Source organism: Oryx dammah, unplaced genomic scaffold, assembly GCF_014754425.2.
Source record: "Oryx dammah isolate SB20612 unplaced genomic scaffold, SCBI_Odam_1.1 HiC_scaffold_18, whole genome shotgun sequence".
In the NCBI taxonomy this organism is placed as follows: domain Eukaryota; kingdom Metazoa; phylum Chordata; class Mammalia; order Artiodactyla; family Bovidae; genus Oryx; species Oryx dammah.
The window spans coordinates 100,917,129-100,942,773 of record NW_024070202.1 but is presented as its reverse complement, the minus strand read 5'-3'; the positions used below and the strand labels follow the sequence as shown (position 1 = coordinate 100,942,773).

The 25,645-nt window shown below is 38.8% G+C and overlaps 1 protein-coding gene across 2 annotated transcripts in view; it reads left to right on the top strand.

Annotated features, from left to right (window-relative positions):
- PTN (pleiotrophin) overlaps positions 1 to 25,645 on the top strand; it is a 102,854-nt gene that overhangs the window by 61,941 nt on the left and 15,268 nt on the right. For both annotated transcript variants that reach the window (XM_040259953.1, XM_040259955.1), the window contains exons 2-4: positions 14,282 to 14,397; positions 15,516 to 15,689; positions 18,204 to 18,365. In XM_040259953.1, the coding sequence (XP_040115887.1) occupies positions 14,283 to 14,397; positions 15,516 to 15,689; positions 18,204 to 18,365 (451 nt within the window). In that variant the 5' untranslated portion in view covers position 14,282. The remainder of the gene's footprint in view (positions 1 to 14,281; positions 14,398 to 15,515; positions 15,690 to 18,203; positions 18,366 to 25,645) is intronic.

Genomic DNA, 25,645 nt, shown 5'->3' with positions numbered 1-25,645 from the left:
GAGCAACTGAACAACAACATATAAGAGTACATGCTGGGCATTTTTTATTCTAACCTCTCTATTCAACTTTGTAGTTAAGAACATAGATTTAATTTGGTTTTGGCTGATCTAGGTTCAAATGTTATTTTTTTAAAAATTGAAGTTGACTTAAACACTCAACTTCTAACACTTTGTGATCTTAGACAAGTTATCTAGATTCTCTAATTTCTGTATTACTCACCTGCAAAACTGGACTAATATTGACTCATTTCTAATGTTGTTGGGATGATAAAAGATAAAGCTTTTAGCACAGAGCAAAGCCTTTAATCCATGATGGCTACTGTATTTCCCTACTCTTTATTTTTCCTTTGCCTTTTTCTTTGTTTTTCTTTTGTAATCCTTCAAGATTGTATATTTTTTAAAAGCTACCTTAAAATTATTGGAAGAAATTGGGCCATAAATAATTTAAATAAGTAATCAAATAATTAGCAAATATTTAAATTTTGATTCCTAAAGATATTATGGTTTAGCAGTGTCTATGAAATTTTCAATATCACCCAGGGATCTTGACCTTGTTAGAATGAATATTGTAATTCAGCAGGTCTGAGTGGGGACCTAGTCTGGATTTCTAAGAAGCTCGCAGGTGCTGCTGATGCTACTGGTCTCAGAGTAAGTGCTTTGGGTAGTAAGGGGTTCAGAAGAGAGGCTTAGAGCTTTATAAAAACACAAAGTATTGAGTGCCTGGCACACTTTGAATCACAACCAAAAGCAGTGAGGTGATTGATGTCTTCTTCTTTAATGAGTAAAAGATTCCTTTCTGTAATCCAAATTACCCAAAGGAGCCCCATGGGATTCTCTTTCTGACAGGAGGCATTGTCTTTCTGGCCCTTGTGAGTCATGGCATTCCCTGAGCAGGCACCTTGGCCCTTTGACTCTTGGACAGTCTTTGCCGTTACACTGTGGCACTTCTCAGAGCCTTTCATTATGTCAGATTGAATATTTATTAGGCTCTTGTAACATAATGCTGAGCTAAATCACACAGATATTCACTGGCCAAGAAACAGTCTCTAAAGCAATGTTAATTTAATGATTGGTTCAGAAACAGCTATTTGGGTTTTTTTAGCTTCACAATTTCACTAAAACATACCATGTTAAGGTTACCAGTGATTCCTTATTGCTAATTCTATAGACACCTTTCCCTGGAATTTGACCCTGTTCATCATTTCTTACTTCTCAGAACTTCCCGTTTGCTTGGTTTCCATGATTCAGCTTCCTTTGCTTGCCTCTTATTCCTCAGTTGCTACTCCCATTCACTTAAAAAAAAAAAAAAAGTTGACCACACCGCCAGGCTTGTGGCATCTTAGTTCTCTGACCAGGGATCAAACCTATGCCCCCTGCAGTGAAAGCACCGAGTCTTAACCACTTGACCACTAGGGAAGTCCCTCCTCCCACTTGTGTAAGCATCAGAATTCTCACGTCTTATACACATCCTCAGTTCTTACTCTATGTCTTCTCACTCATGGTCTCTTTGGGAAATCCCAAGTCTGCCTACTTATTCAAATAGCATATGTTGACTTCACTTTAATTTCCATCTCTAGATCAGAACTCTTCTTCCAGATTGATAACTTCTATCTCGTTCAACTCAAATGTCCTACTGGTACCTCAGATTCAACATGTCCAAACAGATCTTTACTACCTTTCCTTAACCTTAGTCATTAAGTGTCTTTAAGCAAATTTTTTTTTAATGATCTGAAAAGTAAGGATATTAGAAGAACCTAAACATTCAGATGTCTGAGTATTAATATATTAATTTATATTTCATAAACTATATTGTATATAAATATTTATATATATATTCTGACATTTAATACATGTCAGTTGCTGAGAATACTGTCCTTAGCATAGATCATCATGTGTATTACTTGGGAAACTGTTGAAAACCATATTCTCTATGTTGACAGCTATTTCTGCATTAAAGATTAGAAACTGAGAAATGTCCTAGATTTCTCCTTCTTTCTCCTTACATAAGTTGTATGTTCAATCAGTGTGATAAGTCCAACATATTTTACCCCTTCAATAACTTTTTCTCTTTTCTCTTTTTACTTTTTTCTAGTAAAGCAGGAAAATTGGCTAGTAGAAAAATTAAAAATAGAACTGTCATATGACATTTATCCAGAAGAATCAAACTTCAGATCTCAATGAACTATCATGGTCATCACAATATTATTCACAATAGCCAATTTAGTAGAATTTTTCTAGCAAAGTAGAAACTTTTCTAGTAAAGTAGAAAATAGCCACTTTACTTTTTTCTTCTCTCAATCCCCTCTCCAGTGCCACAGTTTAAGTCTTCTCTGTGTCTCACCTGGATTATGTGAACTGGCCTTCTCTAAGCCCTCCTGAGTCCTGGTTCACCATCCCCCATTCACTCTGCTAACCTATTGCTGAGCACTCTCTCAGATTCATACCTGGCCGTGGTCCTCCTTCACTCCAGATTCTTCATAGCTCCGTATTTTCTAAAGTAAAATATCATTGCATTTCTCATGTGACCCTTACATATGACAATCAAGAAACAACAAGATTAGTCTCTTCCATCTCTTAGTTTCTTTTCTATTTCTCAAATTTTCTCAGTGGTGCTTGAGCAATTTTTAATTAATCATTGATTCCTAGACTATGTCACAGTTATTCAAACCTGCAGGCCTTTGCCTGGATGTTCTTCTTTCTCTAACCTAAAATATTATTTGAGACTAAACTCAAAATTAGTCTCCTCTGATAGTTTTCCTTAAAGTGTTTGAACATAACCAGGTAACTTTTTTATGCCAATTAAAAAGAAGAACAAAGCTATTATAGCAATTTTTAATTATAGTACATCATTATTTTATCAGGAAATAGTATTGGATTGGATTCAGGTTTTTTATGGCATCTATTGAGCTAACCCCATGATTTTTCTCCATTATTCTTGTAATTCTGCCAGTGCAGTGAATATGTCACTATCTCCTGGAGTTTGCTCAAATTCATGTCCATTGAGTCGGAGGGCAGCAGAAGGTTAGATAGCATCATTGACTCAATGGACATGAATTTGAGCAAATTCCAAGATATATCGAAGGATAGGGATGCCTGGCGTGCTGCAGTCCATGGGTTTGCAAAGAGTCAGGCACAAATTAAGAACAGAACAATAGAAACCTTAGACTATGATTCTGGATTGGTCTATTTCTTTTTTCCAGTTCTGAGTAATTCATGTCTTTTGAGATTTTATTATATGTAAACCCTCTTGGTATTATGTCTTCTAGATTAATAGATACTTTTCTAATTATAAAATGTCTCTGTTTTGTTAATTCTTCCTGTCTTGACATCTACATTGACTAACAGTACTATAGCCACACTAGAATTTTTTTTATGATTGGTTTGCTTTCAACTTAAAAAAAAAATATATATATATACTTAAAATATATATTTTATAGATAGCACGCAGTTCAATATTGCTTGTGTCTTTACTTGACATTGTGTTTTTAATACATGTTGTCTGTTTGTATTTAATGCAGTTATTCATATGTGTTGATTTGCATATACTTTGTTGCTATTTCTTTTTATCCCATTTGTTCTTTGTTCCTTTGTCCCTCCTTTCCTGATTGTTTCAGGTTAACCAAACCTTATTTTACATTGCATTATAATTTTTCTACTCTTTTAAATTATTACTCTTTAAATTATTTCTTTTAGAAGTTGCATTAGAAATTGACATATGTATCTCTGACATATAACTTCCTATTTAAAATGAATATTACACCATTTTATGTAAGTAAAAAATCCTTAAAACAATATAATTGAATTTCCCCCATCATGCCTATAAAGATGATTTTCAGAGTGGTTCCAGCCAACAAATAATGAGAGTTAAAGTTCCTGTACATCTTTGCTAACATTTGGTATGGTTGTTCTTTAACTTTCAGTCAGTTGAGTAGCTGTGTAGAAGTATCACATGGAGGTTTCCTAATAATGTTGGACATCTTCTGATGTGCTCATTTGCCATTTGTGTATCTTCTTTGAAAGTGTGCAGTTCTTTTGCTCATATTTTTATGGGTTTTCTTATTACTGATTTGTAAATGTTCTCTATGTATTCTAGATGGAAATCCTTTGACAGATAAATATTTTACATATATATTGTTATGTAATTGGTATTAGTATATTGATCTGGTATCCTGTAACATTACAGAATTCATTTATTGTTCTGGTAGCTTTTGGGGGTAATTCCATTGAATTGTAAATAGAAACCTATTTCTGGAGGGTTCTTTGGTAATTCTAGGTATCAAATGAAGAGACCTGGTATAGTCTCTCAGATACATTCAAGATTTACTGGTTGAGATTTTCTGTGATTTCTTTGTGGTCAAAAAGTAATACTCAGTTCCTTTTCTGGTCCAAGTTTAGTCTGCAACAGACCAATCAACAAATTTAGATTCCTTTTCAAAATTCTCAAAAATAAAGGAAAAAAGAAAGTCTCACTTGCCGGGTGTGACGTTTTCATTACTTGTCTGACCTTTGTGGCAGATGTAGAACTTCTCTGAATTGATCCTGATTGCTCTTCTACTAAGTCTCTGCCTCACACAGCCATAAAATATTTTTTCTTTAGTGCCACCCCACCAAAATACAAAATGATGTGAAATACTCTCCTAATGTTTAGCAGAATGTTCAGTTCAGTTCAGTCACTCAGTCGTGTCCAACTCTTTGTGACCCCATAGACTACAGTACACAGACCTCCTTGTCCATCACCAACTCCCAGAGCTTGCTCAAACTCATGTCCTTTGAGCAGTATGTTAGTGAACATGAATATTTGCATGCTGTTTTGTTAATTATATTTTTGATTGGGTCACTTCATCTCAACAAATAAAGCTACTAGTTATTAACGAGATGCCATTTGAACTCAATAGTTGATAAAGTTGTATCCAGTTGTTTAAAAGAGTATGAGAATGTGGTAATCTTGAAGGAAATATGATTTCATTTGATGTTACGATCCACATATTTTTTAAAAAGTGTTTCTTACTGAGCTAGTCTGAAGGAGTATGGACTGTGTCTTCAGTCAACATGGGGCATTTATCCATGATTTGTTAACACTATTTACTCTTGCTTTGAGAAACTAATTAAGTTTGCCAGTACCCACAGCTTTCTTTTGATTTTTACTGCCTAAAATTGATAAATACTCTTTAAACTTTGCAGAAGAAATCTTAGCAAGAATATTAGACATTTCTTTCATCAAAAATATGTTTGTTTTAGTTGCAACATTTTTATATCTTCCACCACAAAATATGCCATATACCCTTAATCTGTCTTTGGCTCCATAAAGCATTTGTCATTTGGAGAGTTTGTGAGATCAAATATAATTCATATCTGTGCCTAGCCTATTATTTTTCACATAGTATGTGGTCACTAAGTATTCACTGATAATGACTGTGATTTCAACGATCTACCTGCTATGGCTCCAACTTTTCAATGTCACATTTTCTTCTTTTACCACCAAACCAAACTATTTACTTCAAATTAGTCTCTTGATTTCTCACCTGAAAATTTCTTCCATTTTTCCATTGTTGTTTAGTCACTCAGTTGTGTCCAACTCTTTATGACTCCGTGGACTGTAGCCCTCCAGTCTCCTCATCCATGGGATTTTCCAGGCAAGAATACTGGAGTGGGTTGCCATTTCCTTCTCCAGGGGATCTTCCCAACCCAGGGATTGAGCCGTCCCCTGAATTACAGGCGAATTCTTTACTGCTGAGTCATCAGGGATTATGTTTCTTCCACTGGAAATGCTTTTCATTCCAGATTTACTTATCAAAATTCAAACTACTTTAAAAGGAGGTATTCTTTATGAACCTACATCTGGGGGCTTCCACCCCTCACTTTCTTCCTCTAAGAGCCACAGAAGTCACTACTGATGGAACACCTAACGTGTGCCTGTCAAGATGCCAGGTATTTTATATCTGTTATCTCATTGTAATCTTTAAAAAAACGAGGAGTCTGCATGATAAAACTTTAAATTTCTCTACCACAGAGGATATTGAGAATAAAAGGGAATGACTGCTTTGTTCACATCACAGATATAATAAGGGACAAAGCTTATTTGGAAGAAATGTGGCTCACTCCAAATCCTCTTCTTTTTTCATATATTAAAAAATTAGTTTTTAATGCCTTATGATTTACTGTCTTATTTTCCTCGTAATTGTAGTCATACTTATTATACTGTGTGTTTGATCCTTGATAAGAAGACACAATCATGTCAAACATTAAAGTATGGGATAGTTAAAATATACACTTGTAAAGTTCCTGTTTTTGCTACCCAAAACAAAGCATTTTGCATACGCAAATATATTTCATATTAACTACTTGAGACATTTTCACATTTCTACTTTTGAAAAAAATATTGTTTTATAATATCATATCCCCTACTGACCTTAAGAATGGCCAGACCAGTGACTCTTAAATGCATTTTTTCTGGATTTCCCTGGTGGTCCAGTGGTTGAGAAGCTGCCAGTGCAGGGGACATGGGTTTGATCACTGGTCCAGGAAGATTCCACATGCTGCAGGGCAAGTAAACCCATGCATGGCAATGACTGAAGCCCATGCACCCTAGAGCCCGTGCTCTGCAAGAGAGAAGCCACTGCAATGAGAAGCCTGTGCATTGCAACAAGAGAAAGCCCGTGTGAAGCCAAAAATAAATAAAATTAATTTAAAAAAAAGAACAAATAGTAGTATTAGGTTTTAAAAAATAAATACATTTTTTCTTTCTTGATAAATGAAACCTTACAAGGAAAGTTGTGAAAGAGAAGTTGCTGCAGGTGAAGCTGAGATAAGGGTGGGAGATACAGTGTGACTCTCAATACCATCTCAGGTTTGTTTCATGCCTGGCAGCAGCCCTTGACCTCTCTCTGGAAACACCAGTTCTCTAAAAATCATTGTTTAGCCCAACTTTATTTTTCTAATGAAAATCAGAAGAGATTTTTAAATGTGTGTGTGTGAAGTTTTTGAGTCTTGGAGCTTGTTCCTGACTCCCAAGTACTATAAGCATTATAAGTACTTTGGTAATAAATACCTCAAAATGAAGCAAAGTACATAGAACATCCACAACATGGGTAAACAAAAATAATAAGGAAGCCAAAAGAGAAACAGACATACTACATAAAGGATATCGAGATGAACGGTTGAGTATGGTGGCTTCCCCTTTCTTGGTAACTTAGGGTTTTAGTTATGTTTATACAGCATGCGGGCTTCCCAGATGGTGCTAATGATAAACAGCCAAGCTGCCAATGCAGGAGACATAAGAGACGAGGGTTTCATCCCTGAGTCGGGACGATCCCCTGGAGAAGGGCATGGCAGTCCACTCCAGCATTCTTGCCTAGAGAATGCCATGGACAGAAGAACTTGGTGGGCTACAGTCCATGGGGTCACAAAGAGTTGGACATGGCTGAAGTGACTTAGCACAGCATACAACATTCCTCTCTCCCTGACTTCCCCTTGCCTCTCTTTTCCTGAGCAGTTAATAACTCTGTCTGTCTTTCTCCCTCACAATTTTCACGATTAACTCATTTCCTCTTCCTCCTTTTGAGGTCCACCCACTGTTAGTTGGTACTGTACACTCTATTCTAATCACATTCTGTCACTGAATATATTATATACATCATCTCCACACATTCATTTATTTGATCTTGTTTGCCTGCAGTTCCCTTCCTTCCCTCATTTCTTTATTTAGAAGACTTCAACTATTTTTTTTTAATCTGATAAAATGTACCACAACCCTCTACCTCACTCACCCTTGCTGGGCAAGATTATTACTTAGGCCTAGGTACTCAAATAGCACTGTGTGTATTAGTGCTTCATGATATTTACCATAGTGAATCATGGCACTCAATTCTCACATTTTTTTTCCCAGTTACACAGAATTCTTTTAGGGGAGGGCTGAATCATATTCTTTTATCATGTTCTTATGCCTAGTAGACATCCAGCCCTCAGTAGGTACCCTAAAAATCGTTGAGTAAATACCTAAAGAAAATGTCCTAAAATATCACATTTCTCCAGCAGGTGCCATTATGCTGTGAAAATAGTTCAGCCTGAAAGCTACTCATTTTTATTGTGTTATACAAAATAAAACAAATGCCATACTATCAATCTGATTGATATGTACTTAGTTAAAATCAAAGATGGAACATGGTTGAATTCATTTATGGGCTGTGAGTAGAGGGTGTCTGAGGTCATGAACACGCGTGCTTGGGACACATTATTTTCCAGGCTTAGTGTTTAAATAAGGCAGCTTAACAAGGTCAAAGTGAAAGGCTGGTTTAGCAAAAGATTCCATTGTAAACATAATGGTTATTTATATGAGACTTTAGGAATCTAAGGCAATGATCAACCATTTGAAAGTAAATCAATTCGAGGATTATGACTTGAAGAAGGGTTAATGAAAATAAAAGTGGACTATAAAAAGAAAAAAAATTACTATTTCGCACAGCTTTAGAAATATAGATCGCAAAATATCTAGAAAGGTTTGGTGATGTGTAATATTTGATGTATTACAAATTGTTCATAGACTGCTCTTGTATGTATGAAACTGCTTTAGATTCTGGTTGTTTCTAGCTCAGTTTTTTCAGTGAATCTTATATCCATGGCATAGACAAAAAGCTGAGGCATCATTTTAGCATGAATACTAATTCGTCTGTTCTATGCCATGTTTTAGTTATATTTTTTTGCTAGCAAAAAATTTACTAAGTGGCAACTTTGTGCTGGGGCCCTATCTCAGGTATTTGAATAAAAGGAGGGCAGTAGAATAGTTTCACCACACAAGAGGTATAATATGCAGTTGCAAAGTTATATATTTTTTTCATTTTATACATGTTAAATTGCATAACAGTTTCATTAGTTCTCAACATGGAGCCTCTATACTTTAGTGAACTCCAAAGAAATACTAGGGGTAAAGGTCCTTGAGTTTATTTTAACCTTTTAAGAAGTCAAAAGCCTGAACAAATTTGTATCCTAATAAAGCTGAAAAGTCTTTAGTTGGCATTAATTAAATCATATCTCTGTTTTTTAAAAAATTTTTATCCTTTGATTTTAGATAAGATTAGACAGCTAAAAGTATCATGCTCGTTATTTCTTAATAAATAGAAGTACTTCCTTTTAATAAGTAATATGAGTGTAGGGGTGAACTAACTTTATTCAGCAATGAATAATATATTTCTTGATAATCTGGGTTAGCTCTATGTCTACATCTTAGTTTCCACAACAAATATTTCTTGATATCCTATGTTAGCTCTGAGTTTGCATCTGCATTTTCACAACAAACCTCTCAAGTTATTATAATCACACCCACTTTGTAGATGTCAAAACAGCAGTTTAAACGGTTGTGATTTGCCCAAGAACATTCCAAAAATTATATGGTAGAGCTGAAGTTTAAACCAAAGCTTCTGCCTCTAAATCCTATATTAGTCATTCAAAACAAATCACTAAGAGACTGATTCCAGCATCCTTGTCTTATGTTTACACCAGATGTTAGTCATCTTTAAAATTTTAGATCCTATTAAAATACTAATACTTTTCCTTCTCATCAGTGATTTTTCTATAGAAATGACTGGGATTTAATCTATTAACACTTTCCCCCTAGTTGGTTTCTTTAACTGATTTCGTTTCATCCTTGAGCTTCATTCATACTTATTAGTGATTGAGATAATGCAACAGTAATTTCCAGACACCAGGCATCTCGGGTAGTCTTCTAGCTAACTGTTAAGCCCCATGAAATTAAATCTGTCAGAGTAAGGACAGCAAAAGTTGGCAGTAGAAGGAGTGAAAATAAGTAAATTATTCAAAAGAACTGAGCTGACTTAGCAAGCCTTATTCTGCCGTTGTTTTAGTTCCCTCCATTCGAAAAGTAAGTCCCGACCCTGACCGCTTCCTTAAGTCAGTGTTCTTGCCTCTGTGCTCATCTACCGTGTGTTGGAGAGTGGCAGGGATATACCATATGGAGATACTTCTGCCTTTGTTTGATGCTAAGGACAAATAAACAACCAACAAATACCACAAGCAAGGGAAACTCTTATCTACACACATTCAGTTACTCAAGTTCTTAACACTGCACGCTACTTTTTTTTTTTTTTTTAATAATTTGACTCATCTCTTTCCTAAACTCCTTTACTCTCTTTTTAAAAATAATTGTTTCCTTTGCTCTACCCAGAAGAATCTAAAACTACCAAAACAGAGGCTTAAGCAGAATGGCAGGCAAAACAGGAGGAAGGGGAAAAGATAAGTTGAATACTCAGACCTATGGCTGATCACAAATGTTACACGTTTTCCCTGTACATATGGAATTGTGTGCATTTTCTTTAGAACATCTAAAAGCTGAAATTAACCATTTGCCCACTAATTAAGATTCCAAATTTTTCTGAATTCATAAGGGAAACAATATAAACAGAGTTTACTTTATTCTGTTAACTCTAACTCTCATCCCATTTCCTCTCCTTTCTTCCTCTCTGCTACCACTACAGGTAAGATCCCTGTTTAATAGACGATTCTATTACGATCCCTGTTTAATAGACGATTTTAGAACATTAGTTCAGAAAATTCTGGCCTCTGTGGGATTTTTCTCTTGAAATTAAGTGAATTTCACTTGATTGAGAGGAAGCTTTTTGAAAATAATTATAAAAGTAAGGTTAGCAATGTCAAACTAGAAATGCTGAGGCTAAAATAGCCAGCAATAGTATCTTTCTATTAATAACTCTGTGTGTGTATGTTATTTCTGGAAGAGTTCTATTTCTGCTAAGTGGCCATGTTTTCTCAGTGACCTCTCTTTCCACTGTGTATGATACATGGCTCTTCAAGCATCACTCTTTTGCTTGGTCAGAAAATTCTCTCAATAGCTGTGCTCTCACGATGGAAATTTCTCAATTCTCACTTTCCTGCCATTAGAGTGGTATCATCTGCATATCTGAGGCTGTTGATATTTCTCCCAGCAACCTTGATTCCATTTTAACTAAAGAATCTCTTGATGACAGTGAAAGAGGAGAGTGAAAAATCTGGCTTAAAATTCAACATTCAAAAAACCAAGATCATGGCATCTGGCCCCATCACTTCATAGCAAATAGGTGGGAAAAAGTGGAAGCAGTGACCAATTTTATTTTTGGGGGCTCCAAAATTACTGCAGATGGTGATTGCACCCATGAAATTAAATGACACTTGCTCCTTGAAAGAAAAGCTATGACAAACCTAGGCAGCACATTAAAAAGCAGAGACATCGCTTTGCCAACAAAGGTCCATATAGTCAAAGCTATGGTTTTTCTAGTATCATGTATGGATATGAAAGCTGGACTATAAAGAAGGCTGAGTGCCGAAGAATTGATGTTTTTGAACTGGGGTGCTGGAGAAGACTCTTGGGTCCCTTGGACTTCAAGGAGATCAAACCAGTCATTTCTAAAGGAAATTGACCCTGAATATTCATTGGAAGGACTGATGCTGAAGCCGAAGCTCCAGTACTTTGGCCACCTGGTGTGAAGAGCCAACTTGTTGGAAAATATCTTGATGCTGGCAAAGAATGAAGGCAGGAGGAGAAGGGGGCAGCAGAGGATGAGATGGTTGGATGGCATCACTGAATCAAAGGACATGAGTTTGAGCAAACTCCGGGAGATAACGGAGGACAGCAAAGCCTGGTACACTGCAGACCATGGGGCCACAAAGAGTAGGATACAACTTAGAGACTGAACAACAACAACACAATAATCTAATTCACAATCTAATTTCAAGTATTCATAGGTCATTATGAAACAAAAAGGTGTATTACAACGTAGAAAGAAATGCATTAAAATTTAAAGTTAACTTACCCTCTAAGAAGACTCAAACGAGAAGTTTCCACCTCTGAAGTGGTTAGTCACTGAGAGTATGTTCTTGGACTGCCTTTGGAGAAAACAATAGAAGACCTTCACTTAGGTTCATGTTACATCTCATAATTATAGGTGCTATGTGGACATGTATTAAATGTATTGTGTAGATGCACCAGGGTACTCAGCTCTGAGAGGGCTTGCCAATCAATATGTCTAGACTCACTTCTCAGACAATTCATGTCCAATGAAAGTCATAGGAAAAGTGTCATAATCAGTAACAACTTGTCTGTTTGATCATGAGTGAAGTATAATTATAAAAATTTACATTCAATTCAGTTCAGTTCAGTCGCTCAGTCATGTCTGACTCCTTGCGACCCCATGGACTGCAGCACACCAGGCCTCCCTGTCCATAAACTCCTGGAGTTTACTCAAACTCATGTCCATTGAGTTGGTGATGCCATCCAACCATCTCATCCTCTGCCATCCCCTTCTCTTCCTGCCTTCAATCATTCCCAGCATCAGGGTCTTTTCCAATGAGCTGGCTCTTCACATCAGGTGGCCAAAGTATTGGAGTTTCAGCTTCAACATCAGTCCTTCCAATGAATATTCAGGACTGACTTCCTTTAGGATTGACTGGTTGGATATCCTTGCAGTCCAAGGGACTCTTCTCCAACACCGCAGTTCAAAAGCATCAATTCGGACTCGGCTTCATTTATAGTCTAACTCTCACATCCATATATAACTACTGGAAAAACCAAAGCCTTGACTAGATGGACATTTGCTGGCAAAGTAATATCTCTGCTTTTTAATATGCTATCTAGGTTGGTCATAACTTTTCTTCCAAGGAGTAAGCGCCTTTTAATTTCATGGCTGCAGTCACCATCTGCAGTGATTTTGGAGCCCCCCAAAATAAAGTCTGCCACTGTTTCCACTGTTTTCCCATCTATTTGCTATGAAGTGATGGGGCCAGATGCCATGATCTTCATTTTCTGAATGTTGAGCTTTACGTCACCTCTTTCACTCTCCAGTTTCACTTTCATCAAGAGGCTCTTCAGGTCTTCTTCACTTTCTAAAAAAAAAAAAAAAATTACATTTAGAGAAAGTAAAAGCATGTAATTTTAGATTTTAGAAAGTGATGGAGATGCTGAGTTGCTAATTAGGACTTATGATTCAGGGAAAGACCAAATGACCAAAATATTAACTTTAACTGATGAATATGAAATATTCATCCATACAATGGAATCCAAAGTCATCAATTAAAAAACAGTAAAATGGGCATTTCCAGTGTTACAGAAAGGGAGAAAACTTCATTGACAAGGATATCATTTTATAGATAGGCTTGAATGAGGAAAGGAAATTACAGAACAGAGTGATCTTAGTCCCTTATATATGTGAGGTTTTATTGTTTACATTCATGAGACTGTAAAATCATGTAAACAGTCTACACTTCTGGAAGAAAAATTCTGAGTTAATGAGCGAATGCCATTACTATCATTTTTATATGAAGTATAAAATATCAGGAACATACTAGATGGAGATCAATGGCTACCAGGTGAGTTGCTGCATCCAATGACTTGGTATAGCTTCAAGAAGTGGGCTGTCCTGGCGCTTGTCCTGGCGCCTTCCCCAGTGTGCTTGGCAAGGCGAGCATGTTGACACGATGCTGTCACAAGTGACTTCAAGTTCTAGGGGAGTCTCGCTAATGTTATCCTGGGATTTTTTTTTATTGCTATCAAATGTGGAGATTTCAAATTATTAGTAAATGTAAATAAACCCTTTACTCCATTCTAGAATTTAGAGGATTTTCAGTACATCTGAGTTTAGAAGTGTTTTTGCTGTATATTGAAGGTGTGTTAGCTCTACTTCTGTTTTGGGCTTCACTTTTCAGTGGATCAATGAATAATACAACTATGATGATAAGACAATCGTGATCATTGAAATGATAAAACAAAATGAGAGGTATTGGTCATTACGGATGCATCTGAAGATAACAGCAAACATATACTTGCACAGCTAATCTATTCATTGTGTCCACTCACATTATACGCATGGACGAAAACATCATGGTTGTTTTTAGGAATCATCAGGCGTCATAAGGATAACTAGTCATTGCCATTACCAAGTGTCACTATCAGTAGGACTTACTGTAGGAGTCTGTTCCAATGCATGCCATCAAAATTCTTTTGCTTCCATTGCTCTTGAGTCACACTTAGCAAATGGTTGTGTGTGAAGTCTTATGTGAAGGACTGTTGTATTTTATCAATGAATACATGCCTGATTGCAGAATAGCACTTACTTCAGTGGCTGTTGGAGAAAAGATTGAACTCTGCTCCATATAATTGATAAAAATCTTCCTAAAATCTGATATTTCAGAAATGGAAACTGGAGTGCTTCATCAAGAAGTTCAGCGAGCTTTCTTTGACTTAGGTTGACACCACCTTCTCCATCTCTCTGTTTATTCTTAGAATGCAGACTCCACAGTACCTGCAGCAACGTCGAAAATTTGCAGCTGCCTTCTTGGCATTTATTTTCATCTTGGCAGCTGTGGACACCGCTGCAGCAGGAAAGAAAGAGAAACCAGGTGAGCAATATGGTTATGAACAAAAGTCTTCATTGATTAATGTCTATCTAATCCAGCTACTTGCTTTTTTGTCTTTTCTCCTTCCTTCCCCCTCTTTTTTCCTTCTTTCCCTTTCTTCCCACTTCCCTTTCTTCCAAGTATTTAGAGGGACACCTAAGTGACATCCCCTCTTATCCCATCCCCCGACTCTAAGTCCTGAAATATAGATGGTGACCATTAACTATTAATTGAAATAATAATTATTAACAGCTACATCATTCAGAAAATTGTTTGGCAATCAAATGTTTAATTTATGTTGATATTCTTCTTCGAAAAGAGTCCTGGAAGCAAATTTTGTTTTATCTCATGAACAAAGGAGGAAACTGAATCTTAGCAGGCATAAAGCCCCTTTTCTATGTCACTTGCAATGTCATAAGTTGGCTGTGGAGCTGAGAGTCTGTTACCTCTGTGGTCTACCACATTTAGTTTATGTTACTCCATCTATGGGCTTCCATCATAGCTCAGCTGGTAAAGAATCTGCCTGCAATACAGGAGACCTGGTTTTGATCCCTGGGTCAGGAAGATCCCATGGAGAAGGAAATGGCAACCCACTCCAGTATTCTTGCCTGGAGAATCCCATAGACAGGAGCCTGGCAGGCCTGTGAGGGCGCAAGAGTCAGACACAACTTAGTGACTAAACCACAACCACCACTCCATCTATAAAACAGAGAAAGAAGCATTGACATACATTGGAATGACTAATCTGACAACCATTAATTTTCATGGACTGTTTTCCTATTTTTTAGGTTTAACTTGACTTTGATCATCTTCTCTTTTTCAGCAACATTTGCTTCCAAAAGGAGGTGTCAGTAAACCACTTAGCGCAGTCCCTGGCACATAGTAAGAATTAAATCAATACGAGTTCTAGCTTCCTAGTTTTCTCTCTGTCTTCTCCTGGCCATCGGTTGATTCAGTCATTCACTCAGCTAACACTTACCGAGTTCCTACTCTTTCCTAGACACTGAAGAGAGAGGTAAAATTACAGACCATGCAATTAAGGAGCTCAGGAATGAACTTGGTCTTATCCAGGAGTTAAAGAGTTTTCTGGGCGTTGATAAGTTTTTCTTCTTCCCTTTCAGAAAAGAAGGTGAAGAAGTCTGACTGTGGAGAATGGCAGTGGAGTGTGTGTGTACCCACCAGTGGGGACTGTGGGCTGGGCACCCGGGAGGGCACCCGTACCGGAGCTGAGTGTAAACAAACCATGAAGACCCAGCGATGCAAGATTCCCTGCAACTGGAAAAAGCAATTTGGAGGTGAGTCCCACCCTTACTGTCCCGTTGATTTAACCTTCCACCCTGAGATAATTCTTGCATCCTTCCATCGGGTATCTTTTTGAGGTTGACTCTATTTTAACAAGTTTATTTTATCAAAGACAAGAGAACCTGGCATCTTGCCCAACCTCGGGGCCCTCGTTTTGCATACTGCTAGAATCTGGAACCAGCTAGTTTTCTTGTCCTGGAGGGAGGGCTGCTCTGTGCAGAGGATATTTAGGTGTATTCCTGACTTTTACCCACTAGTTTCTGGTAGCACTCCCCACCTCAGCAACTATGACAGCTGCAAGATGTTGCTGCACGTTTCCTTTCGGGGCGGGGGCAGAGGGTCAGAGTAGTCCCTGATTGAGACCACTGCCTTAGCACCAGGGACAGAAAATAGGCCCTCGGTCCCTCTTAACAGTGTGTTCTTTCCTTCTATTTCTAATCCTTTTATCTTCCCTTCCTCTTTTCTTATTTAGTCTCCTCCTTCTCCAGATCTCTCTCTCTCTCTCTGTTATTTCCGGACCTTCTCTCTTTCTCTTGCTCCCTCCCGACTTGCCACACTGGTTCATAGCTCTTTACTCACCAAACCCAGGTGGACTGCTCTGAGCCACTGTTCATGGATTTTAGCTCAGTGACTATTGCCAGTTTCATGTTGACCTCATCTCCCAATCTGAGAAGGAATCTTTCAACACTTTTGACCCTAAACCCACCGTTGAACACCAAAATTGCCTGTTGTTGTTTTTTTTTTTTCCCCCACATTCTAGACTTGTCTTTCTTGCCATAGTGGGACACAATGCCCCAAGTATTGGTTTACAGAAATGTGTTTTGGCCTACTGGACAGTGGAGAAGGGTAATGGATACATACACTACATCTTTTTCATTCTCTATAAACTTTGGGGTTATAACTTTATATAAGTGGAGGTAAATTCTATAAAGGCATGGTGAAATTCAGAGAAGTTTGATCTTAAATTGTATATAACTACTCTAAAGATCTATACATAAAATGTCTTAAAAGTCTTATATATATAAATGTCTAGAATATATAAAGAGCTCTCAAAACTAGCAATCCAATTGGGCAAAAGACATAAACAATCATTTTACTAAAGAGGATACCTAGGTGGCAAACAAATATGTGAAAAGATGTTCAGCATCTTTTCTCCATGATGAAAATAAAAATGAAAACCAATGAGGCATCACTGTAGACTACACACCTGTAAGAATGGCTAAAGTCAGAAATAACTTCAAATGCTAGCAAGGATACAGGAGAAACTAGATCATGCACACTGGTGATGGAAATACAGAACAGAGAGCCATGCTGGAAAAGAGCATGGCAGTGTTTCACAAAATGAAACTTGTGTTTACTATACAATGCAGTGATTTCACTCTTAGGCATTTATCCTAGAGAAATGGAAACTTATGTTCCTATAAAAATTTATACATGAATTTGTATAGCAGATTGAGTTGTTATAGCCAAAACCTGGAAACAACCCAGATATCCTTCATCTGGTGAATGGTTAAACAAACTGGGGTACATGCATACCATGGAGTGCTCCTCGGCAATGGAAGGAACAGACTATTGATTCATACAGTTGGATGGACCGCCAGGAAATTTTGCCGAGTGAAAAAGCCAGTCTCAAAACATTACATACTGTATGATTCCATTTATATAGCGTTCTTAAAATGACACAGTTATAGAGGCAGAGAACAGATTAGTAATTACTAAGGGTTCAGGAGGTAGGAAGGGCTTCCCTGGTAGCTCAGCTGGTAAAGAATCCACCTGCAATGCAGGAGACCCCGGTTCGATTCCTGGGTCGGTTGGGAAGATCCCCTGGCCAAGGGATGGGTTACCCACCCCAGCATTCTTTCCTGGAGAATCCCCATGGACAGAGGAGCCTAGCAGGCTACAGTCCATGGGGTCGCAAAAAGTCAGGTATGACTGAGTGACTAAGAAAAGCGCAACCAGGAGGTAGGAAAGGAAGAAGGATGCTGAGCTATGACTATAAAAGGATCACCCAAGGGACCTTTGTGTTAGAAGTTGTTTGAATGTTATTGATGGGGTGTTCACTCTTATCTATACATGAGATAAAGTCACACAGAAGTCAGTGTCCACATACCATATACACAAATGAGAGCTTGTGAAACCGTGTGTGTGTTAGTCGCTCAGTCGTGTCCGACTCTTTGCGACCCCATGGACGGCAGCCCACCAGGCTCCTTTGTCCATGGCATTCTCCAGGCGAGAATACTGGAGTGGGTTGCCATTTCCTTCTCCAATGAATAAGTAAATTCTCTGGACTGTGTCCATGACAAGTTCCTGGTGGTGCTATAGCTATGCAGGATATCACACGGAGGGAAACTGGGTGTAGAGTATACGGGATCTCAATGTATTATTTTTCACAACTGCATGTGAACCCACAATTGCCTCACTATAGAAAATTGAAAGCAAAAGTGTCTGTTTTCATGGTACTCCAAGAGGAACTCAGAGATTTCTGTTTGGTCCTACCCTGCCTCCAGCGGAGTGCAAATACCAGTTCCAGGCCTGGGGAGAATGTGATCTGAACACAGCTCTGAAGACCCGAACTGGGAGCCTGAAGCGAGCCCTCCACAACGCTGACTGCCAGAAGACAGTCACCATCTCCAAGCCCTGTGGCAAGCTGACCAAGTCCAAACCTCAAGGTAGGTTCCTGTCTTGGAACCATTATTTTAATCTGAATGGATTGAGGGGCTCAGGCAGGATCGTCAGATGTGCAGATTTTCCACAAGGAAATCTTGGGTGAACCACCTTAAGAAAGGGATTGGAAAAAGTCCATATACTGAGCACCACACCAGTACTTTTCAGCAACAGGCAATTGATGAGTTCAGATTGAAGTCCTCTGCACTGATGAGGGTATAGGAATAGTCTCCTTGCAGAAACAAACAACTTAGCAAGACAGGCAAATGAAGACAGTTATATGGTGACTTACTTGGCTTCCCTGGTGGCTCAGTGGTAAAGAATCCGCCTGCTAATGCAGGAGACACAGGCTTGATCCCTGGGTCGGGAAGATCCCCTGGAGAGGGAAATGGCTACCCACTCCAGTATTCTTGCCTGGGAAATCCTAAGACAGAGGAGCCTGGTGGGCTGCAGTCCACAGCTTTGCAAAAGAGTCAGATAAGACTTAGTGATTAAAACAGCAGTGACAACAACAATGGTGATTTACAGTCTCAGCCCTAAATCAGGACCACATCCTGACAAATATGAACACACTTAGGAAGATCAAAAGGCTGAAAATTCAAAATCAACTCTCCTAGATAATCAATGTATATAGTTCTCATGAAATCAGTTACATTATTTTATATTTTTCCTTTTTCTACTACCTAACTTGGTAAGTTCTATATTTCTAATTTTTTTTTTAGTTATATTAGCTTATCATGGAATTCCAAAATTACGTAGAGCTATCTTTCTATTCATTCCCAGAAATTCAGCTTTCATGCTAGAGAAAAGAAACCAAACTAAATATCATGGCCATGGTTTCATACGATAGAATCCCAGCTGAGGGGAGACAAGAAGGTATTAAAATCTATTTCATGGTTGTATGGATGAGTTATATCCCCCCAAATTCAAATATTGAAGTCCTAACCCTCAGTCTCTCCAAATGTGACTGTGTCTGGAGAGGGGGTCTTTAAGAAGAAATTAAAGTTAAATGAAGTCATAAGGATGGGTTCTAATCCAATATGACTAGTATATAAGGGGAGAAGGCAATGGCACTCCACTCCAGTACTCGTGCCTGGCAAATCCCATGGACGGAGGAGCCTGGTAAGCTGCAGTCCATGGGGTCGCTAGGAGTCAGACATGATTGAGTGACTTGCCTTTCACTTTTCACTTTCATGCACTGGAGAAGGAAATGGCAACCCATTCCAGTGTTCTTGCCTGGAGAATCCCAGGGACGGGGGAGCCTAGTGGGCTGCCGTCTATGGGGTTGCACAGAGTCAGACACGACTGAAGCGACTTAGCAGCAGCAGCAGCAGCAGTATATAAGGAGTTTAGGACACAGACAGACACGCAAGAAAGACAAGGTGAAGACATAGGGAGAAGACAGCCATCTACAAGCCGATGAGTGAGACCTCAGAAGAAATTGTCTTTGCTGACACCATGATCTTGCATTTCTGGCCTCTAGAACTGTGAGAAAAGAAACTCCTGTCGTTGAGCCATGCACTCTGTGATCTGGTATATGGGAGCCCTAGCAAATGGCTATGATGGGCCTCAGTGAACTCTATTTTAAAATATCTTCTTGGCCTTTGCTCATTTAAATGGACATGAAAATTCATACTGGCTAGATTAATTATAAGGAAAAATTCAGGAAAATGAACATTAAAAGTCCATAATAAATTAAAATCAGAAAAAAATATCCCCAGAAACTGAGGAGGATGGACTGGCTTGCTGCTGATGGGCAGGAAGGACCCCTTTCATAGGCCTCGCGCTTTAGTCTGATGGAGTGGTTCTTAGAAATGGTTACCTCCAACCTCAGGACGGTCAGATGCAGGCTGGACCTGCAGGTGCATGTCTGGGATTCAGGCCGCTCTCCTCAGGTCACGGAAACCTCTGCTGGTTGTAGTGTGTATTTGAAAGGCATGACGTGGGGCTCGGGGCCGTGCGCTGAGTTTGTCTGCCAGCTGTACAAACATCACTCTTCTGGAAACAGTGACACAGAAATCTAATGAAAATCCCACACCTCGTCTATTCAGTGACAGAATCCACAGACTGGAAGAACTAAGAGAGGCAGTTTTCAAATTAGTTGATTTTTAATCCAGTCAGAGAACCAGAATCTTCAGCATAAATATAAAGTGGAAAAGCCAAGGGATTGAAGATGTCTCCATGTTCCAGTCTACTGGTTCTCAGCCTGGGCTGTACACGCAATTTTCGGTGGGAACTTATAAAGATCCCAGTGCCCGGCTATAACCCAGACCAACTAAATCAGCATCAGTAGTTTTGAAAAATTAAAATGGTTTTTAGGAGATTTCAGTATCAGCCAAAATTGAGAGTGAAATTCACAGGGACCATGGATAGGAAGGCACACACACACAGGCTTCCATGCCATCCTTGTTCTCTCCTTTGGTGAGAGAAACTATAGTTTGATGGGGTGAGGAGAAAAAAAAAAAAGGGATTTTGATTAGACAGGTGGTGGATGGAGGTGGGGCTGGGTGAACATGTAAAATGTCGAAAAGTTTGGAATGAGTCAGACAAAGTAGGAACAGGATTAAGAAAGACTTCTCAGGATATTTGATAAATATATTAAATGAGGCTCCATTTTAATTGGACTGGTGAATAGTTCCCTTTTTTACATTTCCCATTTAGGGATACGTAATGAAGGTTAAAAGTTTGGTTCAGGCTTGAAAAATAGAGGTAACAATATTTCAAGTGGGTAAGCAGTCTGTTGTTTTATGTCAAAATTTTTTTACTTAATTTTTTATGTCAAAAATTAAAGTATATAATTAATTGAAAATGGACTTACCTGAACTGAGTTCTGTATTTCATAACACTACCATTTACGTATCTTATAGGTCATTAAGATTTAATCTTTTGGTACATAACATACCTTTGCTAAAACTAATCTTTTCCCTCTCAACAACGGAGGGTTCTATGAATGTAGTTTGCACACCAGGTTCTCAGCTTGGTCTGCACACACAGTTTTCTATGGGAACTTACAAAGATCCCAGTGCCCAGATATAACCCAGACCAGCTAAATCAGCATCAGTAGTTTTGAAAATCTAATCATATGAGTTGAGCTAGGGAGACTGTCAGATAGAAGATTTTCTTAATGGGATTCACACACACTTTCCAAAACATATTTTTCATGGTTTAAGTAAAAATGTAACAGGTGGCATGTGTGGGTTGTATATATTTTTATACCATTTTTTTTTTCAAATAACCATGAATGGATGTTACAGCTTTCTCTGTGTCAATTTCTACCCTTAAGATAGCTCATTTATTTCTGATCAATGGAGAAACAAGTCATAATGAGATAGAATCTCTATTATGATTAGTATTGTCCTGTTTCTACTCTAACACCTTGCTCTAGGTGTTGTACATATATTATCTCATAAAATTCCAAATATTCTTGCAAGTAGATTTTGATATGAAGGATACTGAAGAACACTGGTTACTTTATTTGCCAAGGGCTACATCTCTAGTAAATGACAAGAGTCCACACTTGGCTGACTCTCGATTCATATTCTCTTTCATACCCTGTAGATTTCTTACTTAATCTCGTGTGGATATTAGGTAACCTCCATGAGTATATTTTCCTCTGAAATAAGAGAAGATGAGATTTCTAAAGGTGGCTCAGCGGTAAAGAATCTGCCTGCAGTGCAGGAGCCATAGGAAACACAGGTTTGATCCCTGGTTCAGGAAGATCCCCTGGAGGAGGGCATGGCAACCCACTCCAATATTCTTGCCTGGAGAATCCCCATAGGCAGAGAAGCCTGGCTAGCTATAGTCCATAGGGTCACGAAGAGTTGGACACGACTGAAGCGACTTAGCACTCACACACGAGCTTTGTTAAATCCAACAGTGATGTGGGGGATGATGCCCAGATGGAAGAAGTTAGTTTTTAGAACATTATTTCCAAAACTGTTCTGAAAGACATTTCCCAGAATATAAGTTCCAGGAGGATAGGGACTTAATCTGTTTTATTCTCCACTGTATCCCTTTTGCTTAGAACACGGAACAGCACACCGTAAGTGATGAATAAATATTTATAAAATAAATGCTATTAATAAAAGGAAAAAAAAATGTTTTGTAAACCAGATCCACCAAAGAGTGGTGGAAGCTGGAGTAAAGAAGTGATTTAAAGAAATTTTTCTCAAAACTATACAATTATAAATTAGTTTCTTCCTTTATTTAGGAAAGAGTAAGTCATCGATGTTCTCTTGTGTTTTAGCTTATAAAACACATAAAAAAGACAGAGGGAGGTAGAGGACCATTAATTTTGACTCAAGCACTGTCATAGGTACTCCTCATCATTTAATTCAAGCATCAAACAACACTTTGTGGTGCATTTTGTTTATCTTACTTTTATATGAGAAAACACAGGGTTCAAAGAGTTTAAGCAACTTGCCTGAGGTTTCACAGCTTGTGTGTTTTGAAACCAGGATTCAAATGTAAAGTTAGCTGACTCGGAAGACCCACTGCCTTTTCAATTGTTCTGTGTTGCCCCTAGGTCCTGGAGAAGGGAATGGCAACCCACTCCAGTATTCTTGCCTGGAAAATCCCATGGACAGAGGAGCCTGGCGGGCTATGGTCTGTGGAGTCGCAGAGTCAGACATGGCTGAGCACACATGCACACACACACACATGCCCCTAAGTATTATAAACTCCTGAAACTCTGGCTGCTGCTGCTAAGTCGCTTCAGTCCTGTCTGACTCTGTGCGACCCTACAGACGGCAGCCCACCAGGCTCCTCTGTCCCTGGGATTCTCCAGGCAAGAATATTGGAGTAGGTTGCCATTTCCTTCTCTATTGCGCTAATGCATGCTAAGTCGCTTCAGTCGTGTCCAACTCTGTGCAACCCCATGGACAGCAGCCTCCAGGCTCCACTGTCCATAGGATTCTCCAGGCAAGAATATTGGAGTAGGTTGCCATTTCCTTCTCCCTGAAACTCTGGCAGTATTAGACAAATCCCGATTCCTAGACTCATTACATGGTAGAGCTTCTAGGGACCTTGCCTGTGATTGATGGGGCCCTCATGTAACAAATGAGGACAAAGGAAATCAGTGATTCATCCAAGTCCCCCTATTGTTTAGTAGCAGAATCATTCCAGGCCTTGTTCTCTTTTGACACCATTTGTCTGTCTTTTTAACCCAGTCACTGACCTCATAGCCAGAATATACTTTCTTTCCCCCAACATTATCCTTCTCATGAAACAAAACATCAAGTTCTGGGATTTTTTTTTTTTTTCTGCTTGTTTTGTGAAACTCTTTTGCTTGTTTGCTGGCCTCTTGTTTTGAGAAATGGTAGTGGATTAATATGCAAACTGCATGATTCTCAGTGTGAAAAACATGCTCTTTAAATTTTAGAATGGAATATTAAGATGTTTGTAAGGCTGTGATGACCCAGCATTAAATTGAGGAAAGATGAGAGAACATCCTCCTTGTGGGATAATCGTTGTGACTTGATTATTAATGAGGTTAAAAGACTGAAAGACTTGCCTGGGGAGAGGAGGTGCTTAATGTCTAAAATTGCCATCTAAATTTTGGCAAATTACTAAATATCTCACTTGATTTGGTTAAAAATTGTCTTAAAATTCGTAGTGCTTCATTCTCACAGCATTAGCTTTTGAGGTAAAGAAGTGGTTCTCCTTACTGCTGTGGCAATATTGTACAAATGCTACACTCTAGCCTTGGTTCGAAGTTTCAGCGAAACCTTTAGATAGTTATCTAAAGGTTCTCTTGTGTTGGAATTCCACTTAATCGAAAAGAGCTTTTAGTCATTCACTTCTGAATTATATACCCAGAAGAAGGGAGAATATTTATATCCTATACAGACTTAAGAATTGGAAGGTGTAGAATTGAAATGTAGCTTTCCTGGGGTAAGGACAGATTGCTCTGGGGAGGGTCATTGACTGACTGAGAGATTATAACTGGAATTTGCTTAATTGCTGCCAGAATCTGGCAGGGAGAAATTGGTGAGTCATTGTGTTGGACACTTAAGATTTTAATTTCTTAGGAAAAGAGATTCAGAGTATTAATTAAAAATTTTAATTAAGAAAATCCTGTGTCTGTCGAAGAGATTTTAGCTGCAGCAAGATCTATTCTGGCTAGTGAAGCAGAAAGGGGTTGATTGAAGAGTTTTATATAGCTCACAGACTCTCCGGAAGGGCCAGAGGATTTGACTTGGATTCAGCAATATTGCTAAGAAGACATCAGATCCAGGAGAAATGTCTAACCACACCATACATGACTGATAGAAGAGAGACCCTCTTGCTGAAAGTACCCACTGCTTGACACATATAATACTAAAAGCTGGACACTGGAAGCTTCATCCTCCCTGTACCCCCAAAGCCAAACACTTCCACCTCCCTTCTTGCCAAAATGTCCAATCTCCCCAAATTTGGCCTTACTTTCTGCTTGTTCTGCTCTAAGACTCATTTAAGAGTGCCTGCATGGTGGAAACTAGGTCACATATAAAATTCTGCTGCAAGAGGGTCTGGGAAGTGTCTAAAACTTTCTAAACGTTGCTTATAAATACAAAGGAGAAGCTGAAAAGGATCTGAATTGGTATTCAGTGAGTGGATCCTCCAGGGAGTATGTGTTGGAGTGTATCATTAGACCTACCCTTCTCTCCTATTGGGCTAGAAGAGGCACTGATGACATTTCTTGGAGAAAAATCATACTGGACCAGTTGAGTACCAAACTGTAGACAGAAAGAAAGAAAGTCAAAGTCCCTCAGTCATGTCTGACTCTTTGCAACCCCATGGACTATACAGTCCATGGAATTCTCCAGGCCAGAATACTGGAGTGGGTAGCCTTTCCCTTCTCCAGGGGATCTTCCCAACCCAGGGATTGAAGCCAGGTCTCCCACATTGCAGGTGGATTCTTTACCAGCTGAGCACAAGGGAAGCCCAAGAATACTGGAATGGGTAGCCTATCACTTCTCCAGCAGAACTTCCCCACCCAGGAATCGCACTGGGATCTCCTGCATTGCAGGCGGATTCTTTACCAACTGAGCTATCAGGGAAGCAACTGTAGAGAGAGGTCTTTCCTTATTGGAACCACCAGTCATTCTTTGTTGAGTCATTTTGGTCTTTTCAGTTTGAAAATAATGTACAGGAACATTTGAGCTGTTGAGCAAGGGCAGAAGGTTGGAAATGTGGCCAGTAAGGGTTGACAGTGCTATATCAAAGGTCAGAGCAGAGAACCCTTCAGAGGGCAGTGAGTGTTTCTCCACGGTCTCCTTGGAGGATGGACTCACCATAGACTTAG